Source organism: Staurois parvus, unplaced genomic scaffold, assembly GCF_062004578.1.
Source record: "Staurois parvus isolate SC_StPar_1 unplaced genomic scaffold, SC_StPar_1.0 ptg000070l, whole genome shotgun sequence".
In the NCBI taxonomy this organism is placed as follows: domain Eukaryota; kingdom Metazoa; phylum Chordata; class Amphibia; order Anura; family Ranidae; genus Staurois; species Staurois parvus.
Window position 1 is genome coordinate 4,602,681 of NW_028317866.1, and position 14,463 is coordinate 4,617,143.

Sequence of the window (14,463 nt, forward strand, 5' to 3'; positions counted from 1 at the left end):
AGTATTGTAAAGGAACTCATTTGATTTGAATGAGAAAATGCAGGTCATCACAGCAAAAGTACAGCAGACATGACTTCTTTTCTACACAGGTCAATGCAGAGCACTGGTGTGAACATAATTTTAAAACAATGGGTTTTGCTAAGTACATGCATTAGCGCACACAAGCACTCCTAATTTAAACTAAACTCCAAGCGGACAGATGAAATACAGTACATACAGTATATGCAAGTTCTTTTACTTGGCATCTGAGACTCACAGCCCTGTGTGGCTGCGTAGGAAACCTATGTGGTGTGTTTTTTTTTTTTTGTATTTTTTTTTTTTCTTAACTAATTTTAAAACTGTCACCTACCCCCCTCTAACACCTATGCTGACTAAACAACTGACCTGTATAGGAAAGATACATGTACTTACCTATTCTGAGGCCACTGGTCTGGTACCGTGCTCTCCCCTGTGTCCCCTGCAAGGGGGAAAAGAGAGTGCTCGGCTATAACTAATAATGCCTGGGAGCTGTGACGTCATCCAAAAGCTCCTATTGTTCATGCATTGTCTGGGCTCCCTCCTTTTCTCCTGCAGCCACCGCTGACTGATGCATGACAACACACTGCAAGGGGAGCCGGATAACATGACCGGACCAGAGTAACCTGAAAATAGGTAAGTATATACATCTTTCTTACACAGGTTAATCAGCATATGTGTTTGGAGGGGGAGGGAGCATTTCTAAGATTGGTTAGGTATAGCCTGGAGTTCTACTTTAGGTGTTACAACTTGGTCTTTTTTCTGCTCCTAGCCTTTGACTGGGCAGTGAAGGAGAAGCAGCACAGTGATGAGTTCTTCTGTCTGACTTTCTGCTGCTGTCAGCATGGCTCTTATTGGCACATGAGCACTGCAGCGTGTACTGATTTATATATGTATTCAGAACAATGTCCTTTTCGTGAGAAATGATATAAATCATGCGATGTGCAGCAGTGATAAACGTGACTGTGCCAAACTCTTCCTCGTAAAATGGCTAAAATGCCTCCTCACCTCCTCCTACTGACCCCAAGGGGCCAACAGGCTTGCAGGATCACCCTGGATCCTTATTTAGCAATGGCCAGCAGCTTCCTTCCTTCCCTGGATCTCCTTAGAGGGGCTCCTAATGCCCCTATTCAGTCAGGGCGGTCCTGAAGAGTAATAGCTCACAAATCCAGTGAGCCAAAAAAAGCCTCTAAGTGCAGTATTTAATCAACTTGGTTTATTTCAGAGCGTAAAAAAGGTATCACTCACATTACAGACAGTCTTCCCTCCTCACTGATGTGTGGGTGTACTGCATGTGGCTGGGACCTCTTGGGTGTAGCAAAATGGCGTCTCACGCCGGAAATGCGTCACCACGCACCGGAACTACGAACTCGCGAACCTACGCGTTACATCACCGTCTACTCGTGACTTCATCTGGGTATCGCACTACGAGTGCAGTTCCTCCCTTTATACTGGACCTAATGGGATAGCTAAACTAGAGGCCCACTTCCCATGTATTCAACGGTGCCCGCGCCATTTTCTCGACTACATCTCCCATTCAGGACGGCGGCCATTTTCCTGACTCCCTCCTATCATTCAACCCGCCGCATACTACCGTATGTAATGAATGGGAGGATCTCCTACTCCAAATAGACACCACACCGTTAGAATAATTGGCTATAAATCAGGAAATCCTAGCTTACTAATAAAATAGACCATTAATAGGGGACTGAATTGTTGATGTCAATGAATTCCTCAATCATATATATATAAAAGCAAAGGTTTCTTATGATTTAGACAAACTGGTTATCCCCAAGATTGAAAAGAATATTGGTATAGAAATGGGCATTAAGAGATTACAAAAGAGGGATGATTTAGTCATTAGACCAGCCGACAAGGGAGGGGGGATTGTGATCTTGTCGAAAGAGCAATACTTAGGTGAGTTAGCTACTCAACTTAAGGATACCCATACCTATCACATTCTGAAAAAAGATCCCACGGTACAATACAAAAAAGAATTGGAAATACTGGTCAAAAGGGGAATAGAGAATAAAATTTTAAACAAAAAAGAAGCTAAGTACCTGATACCAGATACATGTAGAGTACCGGTTATATATACGGTCCCCAAAATGCATAAGGATGAGAAAAACCCACCAGGGAGGCCTATAGTAAATGGCATAGAATCGGTCCTGGCGAGAATGGGACAGTACATTGATGAGTTCCTACAACCAGTAGTGAAACAAATGAGGTCGTATCTGAGAGACACAAAGCAACTCTTACAGATACTGGATGAAGTGAAAGGAGGGCAGGAATTCATTCTGGCTAGTGCGGACGTATCCTCACTATACACTATAATAAGCCATGATGATGCAATGGAAGCAGTAGGCTGGGGACTTAGAACATGTAGTGATCTACCCTGGGCCCAGAGAAAATTTTTGTTGCAATGTTTGGAGTTTTGCCTGAGCCACAATTACTTGTGTGCACACCATTTTTATGGTTATGGTTTGGCACTTAATTTTTTATTTTTATTTCATCATGGTTTGGCACTAATTTTATTTTATTTTTTTGGCACCATTGCATTTTATTAAATTTATTGATTTATTATCATTTAGTTGTAGATACAGTCTCTTAGAGCGCTGCACTGTTTATTTATGATTTATTGGCACTGTTATTTGGTATCAGTTTTTGAGTGCTGGCAGCTATAGAATAGGTTTAGTATTTCCATTCTCATAGCGCAGGAGGATCTCGGATTATTTTCAGTGTACTGATTTATACCTCTTCCAGTCTAAGCTTTGCAAGATGTTGATACCCAGGTACTTCTACTTCTTACATTAAAATTAAATAAAATTACAGGTGCACTATGGGATTGAGATCTGGACTCCATTGTTGGCCAGATCAGTACTCTCAAACACTTTGTCTTAAAGTGTTACTAAACCCAGGACCCTGCATTCACTCAATCTGGTCTCCCACAGTACACAGAACATGTCTGGACAGTGCTGATTGGCCCTATGTTGATCACATGCACTCTCCCAAGAGAGTACACACCAAACTGAGCATGTGACTACGGATTTAGTCTGTATCAGGTGGTCATTTCAACAAGAGGAGGGGCAGAGAAGAAAGGATCAAACAGCTTTTTTACACAATGCAGAGGATTAACCATTTAGGTTCCACAGTGAGTATAACAAGCATGCTTTACTGCATATACCGACTGATTTTACTGTTGTGGGTTTAGAGACACTTTAAACCATTTCTGGGTGATTTTTGAGGGGTGCTTTGGGTCATTGTCCTGCTGTAAGACCCATGACCTCTGACGGAGACCCAACTTTCTGATACTGGGCCCTGCATTGCACCCCAGAATTCTTTCGTAGTCTTCAGATTTCATAATGCTATGCAATTGGTCAAGACATCCAGTGCAGACTAACACAGGTATAATACTTTGGCAATGCTGTTGCAAGGCATGTTTTACATTAGGTCAGTTTATGTTATGAGTACCAGACTTTTTCTGAATGGAGGAGCACAGTGTAATTATAAGCTCCAAGGAGCAGGGCCCTCCTATCCCTCTTGTATTGAACTGTATTGTTGCTGTATTGTCTCCCGTTATATTGTAAAGCGCTGAGCAAACTGTTGGCGCTATATAAATCCTGTATACAAATAATAAAATAATAATTTCTGTGCTCCAGACCCAACTTCAAGTTTCATTGCCTGCGCTTCAGCAATGACATCACTGCCAGGGGCTGCATGCAACTAACTTTTTTCAAGAAAGAAGCATCAGGCACCATTGGGGAACCCATCATTAGAGAGACCCTATTGTTACTTGGGTAATGCCCTAATAAAGTTTTTACAGGCTTCAGCTTTAGGAATTAGAAGCATACATATCTGTAAAGCCAGGAATCCTTATTTGCATGCTTGTTCCAGGTAAGGGAAACAAAGTATTAACACAAGAAGGTAAATGTGACAGCTAAGAAACTAGCTTTTGCAAAATGGGAAGCAGCAACAGGATCCTCCATGTCTCTTTCAGGAAAGATTTCATTTTCTCCTGCATTGTCTTTATGCTGTGTTAGATTGTTCCAGACATAGTTCTGTCCTCCATGCTTTTCCTCTGACACCCCCTTCTAGATTTGTTTTCCCACCTCTGCTCTAATCGTGTGTGTGTTGTTGTTGTTTTTTTTTATTTTTCATTTTATTGTGGGAAAAAATGTTCCGTATGCCTTATCAAGTGGCAAAATGTGAAATACTGTTTAATTATTTGAAACTTATTTTGAGCACACTCCTGGAGGTCCCCCATGGTCTCCCTTGACCTCCTGAAGGCCACGTTGACCTGGATAATGGTCAATGAACGTCTAACCACTATTCTTCATGATAGGATGGCCTACTTTGAAAAAACTTGGGATCCTTGGGTGAAATCTCTCTCAGCACTGTCTTAGGCTAGATGGTGGACAATATTCGGACTCTATACAAAGTACACATCTTATATCCCGCGCCTGACTGACCGCCGGTTCCTCCTCCCTGCATCTTTTCTCTTTCCACTCTTTCCCTCTCTTCTTCATTCCTTTCCCTTTTTATGTTCCTTTCCCCTTTATTGGATATAGTCAGCTAAAGGCCATGGGGGGTGTTCCCCCTTATTGACTGCTGAACATTGGAGGGAGGTCGACCCTCCACACAGGTCGTGGTAGTCTGACGCCAGGCCAGACAAAAAGTTTTACTTGAGTTTTCGTTTTCTCTCTTCCTTTGTTACTTGTCTTACATTTACAAGTCCCGAATGGGACCCTTCTGGCTATCGATGACTGACAATTGTCCTAGAATATTGCATATTGTGCTTTGTTTGTACCAGCCCAGATGGGTTGCAGTTTGTAGAGAAATTAATGTATAATTTTCTGGACTGGCTTGTAACCCCTTCTTTTCGAAGATAAATCAAATAAACCCCATTGAAATGAAACTTAATTTGAATGTTCTTTATTGATAGATTGGAATGCAGTTGGCAATTAACAAAAGCTCTGGATGGATATCAGCATGTTGTAAAACAGGTAATTTAAGTATATTTCCCTTCTTTTTGCCTTACACATGATATGTATTTTTTCAACAAATGCATGAGTGTAGTAAGTACAACATGGCAAATAATTGCAGACACAGATTTAATCATATACTAAATTTTATTAGTAAGCAGATCAGCACATATCTACTGCTTGAGTCCTTGCCATCTATCCTTTTCGCCCCTTATGCAGGGTTTAAGCCCTAAGCCTGGTGCACACGGCCGAAAACGGTTGGTTTGGCAGGAACCGGGCAACTTTTAGCCAATGTGTACAGCTCCTTGACCAACAGAAACCGATCTTACAAACGATTTCTGTTGAACGGGCATGCTGGAAACCAGCAGCCGATCAGCTCTGGTAGCCAATGGCTGGAAGCGCTGACAGGTGTGTTCTGGTGTTGGGCAGTCCCCCTGTCAGAACACAATAGCACAGTAGGGGGAGATCTCTGTACTAACATAGTATGTGTTAATATAGCAATCTGTCAGTCTTTTTCTTAGTTCAGCCACTGGGCTGAACTAAAAAAAAACTCGATGTGTACCAGGCTTTAGGGCTAGCCTTTTTTTTTTTTTAACATTATTTAGATTTTTAATTCATCTACACATGAACCTCGGCCAATCAGCTACTTCTTTAGTGGGATTAGAGATCTCAGTATATTGGTGTTATATGAGATTTGTTTTGTTGGAGACCCTAAAGGAATTAAGATACAAAGCAATTGATAACATGCTGCAGAAACCCTTTTAAAACCAAGGGCTCACTGAGGATTGTCTTTGAGAGATAAACCCTGCATATCAGAGCGAAAGGGGCAAGGATTCATGCCCCTTTCATGCCCATGGATATGTGCTGATCGTCTGACTAGTAAACAGAATATGCATTTGCTGATATCAGTGTTGCTATTACAGAGCAGAAACCGGCACATTGGTGTAAGAAACACCCAGTAACTTTGCATGGGAGTTTCTTTCCAGGTTTTGGACTGGTGTCAAATTCTTTCTTTGTAATGTATGATGGGGGAAGTCAGGGGTATGGTCAGGGGGAAGAAAGACAGAGTACAGGAGAGGGCTTAAACCATATCCTTACTATTCATGCTGCTGTTATCGGGTTAGCCTTTAAAAATGGAGACGTGTGTGTTCAAAAAAATTAATGGAACACTTTGAAAACGCATCAGATCTCAATGGGGAAAAATATCATGCTGGTTATCAATCAGGATGGATTTGATTTAAATCATAATCTTTAAAGAGCAACTGTCATCTTTGTCTCTCAGCGGCTCCTCCTCTGACCCGCTATTGATTCACCGACAGTCCCATTCACTTTAAAGGGACGACTGGTGATGCGGCAGTGACACAACAAGGTGAGGGACGTGGCGGCAGCAGGTGAGTGGATGCCCGCTAACAAGCATGGCCATGATGGATCTAAAATGACAGGTGCTCTTTAAATGTAAGGAATCCGACTCATTCTTGCTGGTAGTTAGAATCTTTAATGTTTGCAAACCAAATTAAGGTTTCCGTTTTAGAACAATAAGCTGACAGGTTAGTAAAACATCAATATCAGAACCAATTTTAGGTTAATAGATTATTCATACATAGTCGTGCACAGGAGGAACTTAACCTCTGCTACTTAACTGACCAGATCAATATCCCAGGAGTTTAATTGACTTGATGCTATACTCTGCTCAAAAAAAATTAAAGAAGCACTTTTTAATCAGTGTATATATTAATCTACATACAATATTTACACATAATAAATAAATAATAAAAAAATATATATACATACATACATACATACCGTGTTTCCCAGAAAAAATAAGGCTCAAAAAAAACACACTAGGTCTTATTTTTGGGGTAGGTGAGCTGCAGGCAGTTGTGGATGAGGTTACTATGGAGAGGGCTTGCTGGTGACAGTTGTTAGCTGCAGTCAGGTGTTGCAGGGGTGACTTGACAGGTGAGTTTCAGACAGGGTGCAGATACTGTATGAGCCACAAACAGGGTGAAGGGGTGAGTTGCAGACGGGGAATGCAGAGCTGAGCTGTGGCCGGGGGGTGCAGAGCTGAGCTGTGTCTGGGGTGGTGCAAAGGTGGGTTGCCACTCAGCACACCTCTGCACCCCCCCAGCCGCAGCTCACCTATGCACCCTGTCTGCAACTCACCTGACTCAATTTACCACTGCAACACCTGACTGCAGCTCACCTTTACACATCTCCCCCCTCCACTGCCCTCATATGGTTAGCTAGCTTTGCAAAACACAGCTGTCAGCAGTCGGCGCCTCTCTATAGTAACTCCCATTTCGGGTCCTATCTTCCCATACAGTGCACCAAGCGCACGTACTCAGCGCTCCGCCTCTTCCACACTGGCCAGTGATCACCCCTGGGGCATCGGCTTCCATCCATTAGGCTACAGGAGGAGATTCCCCACCCCTAAACACACTGCATACTGCACCCGCAGATATCTGTTCCTTCCCTGTTCCACAGTGAGTACAGAGGTAGGGAGGTTCTGTAGGAGTGGATGATGCTGTCACTTCAGCCGCGCTTCTGTGTTTATAAGAGACAGTAGATATGGGTGTGCGCAGGGCCAGTGCCAGAGGTGGCCATGTTCCAGCTGAAAAAAAGCCCTGATCACAACTAGGTCTTATTTTCGAGGTAGGTCTTATACTTTAGCAATTCCCAAAAATAGCACTAGGTCTTATTTTTGGGGTAGGTCTTATTTTAGGGGAAACAGGATATATATATATATATATATATATATATATATATATATATATATATACAGTTGCAAGAAAAAGTATGTGAACCCCTTGGGATTACGTGGAGTTTTGCATGAATTGGGCATAAAATGTGCTCTGAGTCACAACAATAGAAGAACACAGTCTGCTGAACATAATATTACACAAACATTAGATGTTGCCATGGTTTAATTGCACATAACATGTAAACATTCACAGTGCAGGGAGGAAAAAGTATGTGAACCTTTGGACTTAACAACTGGTTGACCCTCCTTTGGCAGCAATAACCTCAACCAAACGTTTCCTGTAGTTGCAGATCAGACCTGCACAACGATCTGGAGTAATTTTGGACCACTCCTCTTCACAAAACTGTTTCAGTGTAGCAATATTCTTGGGATGTCTGGTGTGAATCGCTCTCTTAAGGTCATGCCACAGCATTTCAATCGGGTTGAGGTCAGGACTCTGACTGGGCCACTCCAGAAGGCGTATTCTGTGCTGTTGCGGCCATTGTTTTGTTGAATTACTTGTATGCTTTGGGTCATTGTCCTGTTGCATCACCCATCCTCTGCGGAGCTTCAGTTGGCGGACAGATGGTCATACGTTTTCCTGCAAAATATCTTGATAAACTCTTGAATTCATTTTCCCATCAATGACAACAATCCGTCCAGGCCCTGAGGCAGCAAAGCAGCCCCAAACCATGATGCTCCCTCCGCCATGTTTTACAGTGGGGATGAGGTTTTGATGTTGGTGTGCTGTGCCTTTTTTTCTCCATGCATAGTGTTGTGTGTTCTTCCCAAACAACTCAATCTTGGTTTCATCTGTCCACAGTATATTTTGCCAGTAGTGCTGTGGAACATCCAGGTGCTCTTTTGCAAACTTCAAACGTGCTGCAATATTCTTTTTGGACAGCAATGGCTTCCTTCGTGGTGTCCTCCCATGTACTCCATTCTTGTTTAATGTTTTCCTTATTGTAGATGTGTCAACAAAAATGTTGGCATATGCCAGAGATTTCTGTAGGTCTTTAGCTGACACTCTAGGATTCTTCTTTACCTCATGCAGCATTCTGCACTGTGCTCTTGCAGTCATTTTTACAGGACGACCATGCCTAGGGAGAGTAGCAACAGTGCTAAACTTTCTCCATTTGTAGACAGTCTGTCTTACCGTGGACACATGAACATCAAGGCTTTTGGAGATACTTTTGTAACCCTTTCCAGCTTCATGCAAGTCAACAATTCTTGATCGTAGGTCTTCTGAGAGCTCTTTTCTGCGAGGCATGGTTCACATCAGACAGTGCTTCTTGAAACCAGTAAACCCAAAACAGGTGTGTGTTTTTTAAGGGCAGGACAGCTGTCAGCAACACACCCAATATCATCACACTGATTGGAGTCAAGGTTGGTTCACTCCTGGCTCCAATTAGCTCTGGGAGAAGTCATTAAGCTAGGGCCTCACAAACTTTTTCCTCCCTGCACTGTGAATGTTTACATGTTATGTGCAATTAAACCATGGCAACATCTAATGTTTGTGTAGTATTATGTTCAGCAGACTGTGTTCTTCTATTGTTGTGACTTAGATGACGTTCAGAGCACATTTTATGCCCAATTCATGCAAAACTCCACGTAATCCCAAGGGGTTCACATACTTTTTCTTGCAACTGTGTATATATATATATATATATATATATATATATATATATATATATATATATATATATATATATATATATATATATATATATATATATACATACACACAGTTCTCAGCATAAATGAGTACACCCCAGTAGATTTGTCAGAAAACCTTAAGCTTTCTTTTTAGAATCAGCATTTTCTATAGGACACTAAACTACAAAATACTCCCACAAATGCGGGCCATTGATTGTTAATTTGCACACAAAAAAGTATGTTTCCTAACAAATTCACTTAAGACCATGTTGAAAAAATGAATACACCCCAATGAAAGTCTTATGCAGGCCATAGACTGTTCATTTATCAGCCGATTTTTCGTCCAAAATAATTGGCCAGTTTTCGCACTGTTAGTGGGGCAATGGCATCGGCCGATTTTCACGGTTCCTCCTCATTTCGTTTATCGGTCATGCTGGAAAAGTCATGATAAAAGGCCGATTTTCGCAATCATTGGTGGCAACATCGGTTTACAGAACGAACAATGTTTCGTCTATGGCCTGCATTAAGATCAAAGCTAAAATGTAGACAACAAAATCCTAATTACCAGGAATTCAACTACAGGTGAGTCTAATTATTCAGTAAACAGGTGTCCAGCAGACCGTTGCTTATAAAAGGGTGTTACTTAAAGAAAACCCCTTCCCATTTCATGCTGTCAGCAATGGCACCACATGGAAGAGAAATGTCACAAGGCCTGTGAAAGAAAATAATTTCTTTAAACAAGAAAGGTGAAGGCTACTAGAAGATCAGCAAAGCTTTACTTATCAGTCAGAATGCTGTAGTAAAAGTGATGCAAAAATTTAACAAAGATGGAACTGAAACTATCTCACAGAGACGTCCAAGCCATCCATGGAAGTTAACACCTTGACAGGAGCATCTTCCGATGAGAAGGGTTGGTGAAATCGCTATGCAAGTTCACTGCACTTAGCTAAAGAAGTAGAAAGCCAAACTGGGTTGTTTTCCCATGACACAATGTGGCGTACACTGCAGAGGAGTGGCACGCATGGGTATCATCCACGAAGGAAGCCTCTCCTAAAGCCCATGCAAAAAGTCCACCTAGAATTTGCCAGGGCCAATGCTGAAGAAGAAGACTACTGGGACTATGTACTCTGGAGTGATGAGACCAATGTTTTTGGAACTGATGGCTTCAAAACTGGATGGCGTCGCAAAGGTGAAGAGTACAACGAAAAATGCATGGTGCTTACTGGTGAAACATGATGGTGGCAGTGTGCTTCTGTGGGGCTGCATGGGTGCTGCTGATGTCGGAATGGTATAATGAATTCACAGATGTATTGCTCTACAGCAAGGGTCCTCAAACTTTTTAAACAGGGGGCCAATTCACTGTCCCTCAGACCGTTGGGGGGCCGGACTATAGTTTAATAAAAAAAAAAACTATGACCAAATGCAGACACAGTACAGGAGATGACCAGAGACTGCGGACAAACAACAGCGGCGGGAATACTGGGCCGGCCGCTCCATAAGACGCACAGACCTTTCCCCCCAAGTGTGTCTTATGGAGCGAAATAGTGCCCCATCATTGGTGTCAGTGGGAAGATTCGTACCTCATCATTAGTGTCAGTGGGAGGAATAGTGCCCCATCATTGGTGTCAGTGGGAGGAATAGTGCCCCATCATTGGTGTCAGTGGGAAGATTCGTGCCCCATCATTGGTATCAGTGGGAGGAATAGTGCCCCATCATTAGTGTCAGTAGGGGGAGGAATAGTGCCCCATTGTTGGTGTCAGTGGGGGGAGGAATAGTACCCCATCGTTGGTGTCAGTGGGGGAAGGGGATACTGTCCCAACATTGATGTCAGTGGGAGGAATAGTGCCCCATCATTAGTGTCAGTAGGGGGAGGAATAGTGCCCCATTGTTGGTGTCAGTGGGGGGGGGAAATAGTGCCCCGTCATAGTGTCCCATAGTGTCCCATCCCATAGTGCCCATCTTTGGTGTCAGTGGGAGGACTAGTACGTCATTGGTGTCAGTGGGAGGAATAGTACATCATTGGTGTCAGTGGAGGTGAATGGTGCCCCGTCATTGGTGTCAGTGGGGGGGGATAGTGTCCCAACATTGGTGTCAGTGGGAGCAATAGTACCCCATCATTGGTGTCAGTGGGGGAAGGAATAGTGTTCCATCATTGGTGTCAGTGAGGGGTGGAATAGTGCCCCATCGTTGGTGTCAGTGGGGGGGAGGAATAGTGCCCCATCGTTGGTGTCAGTGGTGGGGAGGTATACTGCCCCATCGTTGGTGTCAGTGGGGGGAGGAATAGTGCCCCATCATTGGTGTCAGTGGGAGGAATAATGCCCCATCATTAGTATCAGTGACACCAATGATGGGGCACTATTCCTTCCACTGACAACAATAACACTTAACTTGCTGACTCCTGCTCCAGCATGGTGCTGCTGCAGCCAGCATAACTGGTTGTAGCAGCAGAATCAGCACAGCACACTTACCTGTCAGCTGTCCTTATTCACTCCGGCCTCTCCCTCACTCGATGTTCGTGGGGCCGCTCGGCTCCGCCTCCTCGCAGGTGATTGGCCGCCTGTGTGCCTTTCCTGAGCTACAGTTCTGGCGCCCAATCACTGGTGAGGAGGCGGAGCCAAGCGGCAGGAGTGAGGGAGTGGCTGGAATGAATGAAGGTTCAGCGCTTCCTGGACTAGATCATCGTGGGACTGGGATCGGAGCCAGGTAAGGTACAGCAGCCCCCTGCCCACCCCTGTACTTAGTGTCCCTTCCTCGCGGAAAATACGCCCCTGCCAGCGGGCTGGATAAATGGCCTCGGCGGGCCGCTTGCGGCCCTCGGGCCATAGTTTGAGCACCCCTGCTCTACAGTATATTGAAAGAGAAGATGCCACCATCACTCCATGCCCTTGGTCATCGTGTACTTTTCTAACATGATATTGAACCACAACACACATCTAAGGCCACTGTTGCAAGAACAGAGTGAAAGTGATTCAGTGGCCAAGTATGTCTCCTGATCTGAATTCAATTGAACACCTATGGGGAATTCTGAAGAGGGAAATTGAGCAGCACTAGGCAACTAGCATCCAGGCTCTAAAAGAGGTCGTTCTTGAAGAATGGAAAAAGATAGATGTTGCAATATGTTGTCAGCTTGTTCATTGCATGCCTAGAAGAGTTGTTGCTGTCTTTACAAATCATTGAGATCATACAAAATACTAGATGTAGTAGTTTTTGTTGTGGCGTGTATTCAGGTGCGACTTGCGTAGATATCTGTGCATAAAGTCTCACAGGTGTCTTTCAAGTCATACCTGAATTTGCACTGACATGCGACTTCACTTGAAACCAGTGTGAATCAGGGCTTAGAGGTGTAGATGTCCCCGCAAGGAATGGTTTGAATGGGCAAAACAGAAAAGGGGTTTGTTTCTGCTAAGCTCACCATTTATAGCCTTCCATAAAGATGCCCTGCTGTGCCACTTATCCCTCGTCCACCTTTGCCCCTAGCTTAGCCTTGCGGATATTTTCATGTTGTTTTTAAATAGAAGAAAAAAAAAAACAATAAAAAGGAAAAGTTAATAAGTGTTTTTTCTCTTCTTAGAGATTACAGCACAGTTCCGATCTTGCTAGCTTCATGGTGGAGCTCAAGTCTATCTTGGTGAGTATTTACTGCTATTGGCTAAGGTCAGCTGATCACTGACACAACCGTATTTTTGACTTCTGATACTGTCTGCAGACGTTGCAGCCTTTCACAGCATTTTCTGTGATTTGTTCTTATATAATGGAATCATGGTGACCCAAAATATTTGATGCACATTCAAATTACATGCAACACCCACCTTTTATTTCTGATAACTGGGGACACACCAGTGCCCGCCACATTTGATCGGGAGCTTTCTGAGTCACATTTTTATCTTGGCGTGAAAAGCATATTTCTCTTGTTGGATCACATATAGGAGGATATTGGAATTGAAGATTGTGACACTAATAATTTTATACTTGGAACTGACTGTTGTTTTGACCCACAATGAATGCACACTTCTGATAAGGACGTGATATTTGGCTTTTATTCCAACTTTATTATACACAACTTTATCTTCACTATTATTAGATTATTTTATGAGATAATTATTATTCAAGTTATTATGAGTGTCTTTTTAGCCCTGTGTAATATTTATCCTGGGGAAACAGTCCCAACCGAGTCTGCTACAGACAGGAGGTAGTATTAGCAAAACAGTTCTGTTAGCCAGAGCAACAAATTGGAATCCTTTTTAAATTTGTCTAACTCCAGTAAACTTAAATCTGCTATAGACTTCTGAACCTTTTATATGTTTGACCAGTATGAAGAGGTTTTTTTTTTTATGGGTTGATATAGGATATGTTTAAGGCTAGGTTCGCATCTATGCAGGTTGCATTTGATGTGTTTTTGCGATGTGTTTTGCGTTTTTGAACATGCATTTTTGCTGTGGTTTGGGGTTTTCTTTTGGCTAATAGGAAATTATGACAGTTCTGTTCACATAGTGTGACTTTGATACGACTTTACACTCTGGCACTAAAGTCGCATCAAAGTAGTACAAGAACCTTTGTGTCTAAAGTCGCATGTTAGAGTTAAATGTAAGGGCTAGGGGTAAGGTTAAATGTTATGGTTAAGAGCTACCCTTAACCCTAACATTTAAGTCTTGAAACAAAAAAAGCACTGGCTCAGAACGCACAGATGTGAACTAGATCCATGTTAAGTGGACTGTAGTATGTTTCTGCAAACTGGAAACATACTGAGATCCACATAAGTGTGAACATGGGGTAAAGATTCTCTTTTCCCATTGAATCTGGCCCACCATTTTCTAATGTATGCATCTTCTTTTTTCAGGATGTTGCTCTTAAAAACCTAAATTCATCAGAAGCTTCACCTGCTCCTCATTATTATTCTTGCCTTGTGAAGGACATTGATAATTTGGGATGGGATAAGTATGTTTTTTTATTTATTTCGTTTTTGTTTTTTTTTAGTAAGTCATTGGGATAATTGCGTGTTGTTTTCAATTAAACATTTAAATGTAAAGTATATATTTGAACTGCCAAAAAAAAGGAAAAAAACAGACTTTG

General features: G+C 42.7%; 1 protein-coding gene across 4 annotated transcripts in view; it reads left to right on the top strand.

Annotated features, from left to right (window-relative positions):
* FANCL (FA complementation group L) overlaps nucleotides 1–14,463 on the top strand; it is a 139,185-nt gene that overhangs the window by 20,497 nt on the left and 104,225 nt on the right. For all 4 annotated transcript variants that reach the window (XM_089669222.1, XM_089669223.1, XM_089669225.1 and 1 more), the window contains 3 exons: nucleotides 4,958–5,018; nucleotides 12,965–13,021; nucleotides 14,231–14,328. In XM_089669222.1, coding sequence (XP_089525348.1) covers nucleotides 4,958–5,018; nucleotides 12,965–13,021; nucleotides 14,231–14,328 — 216 coding nt within the window. The remainder of the gene's footprint in view (nucleotides 1–4,957; nucleotides 5,019–12,964; nucleotides 13,022–14,230; nucleotides 14,329–14,463) is intronic.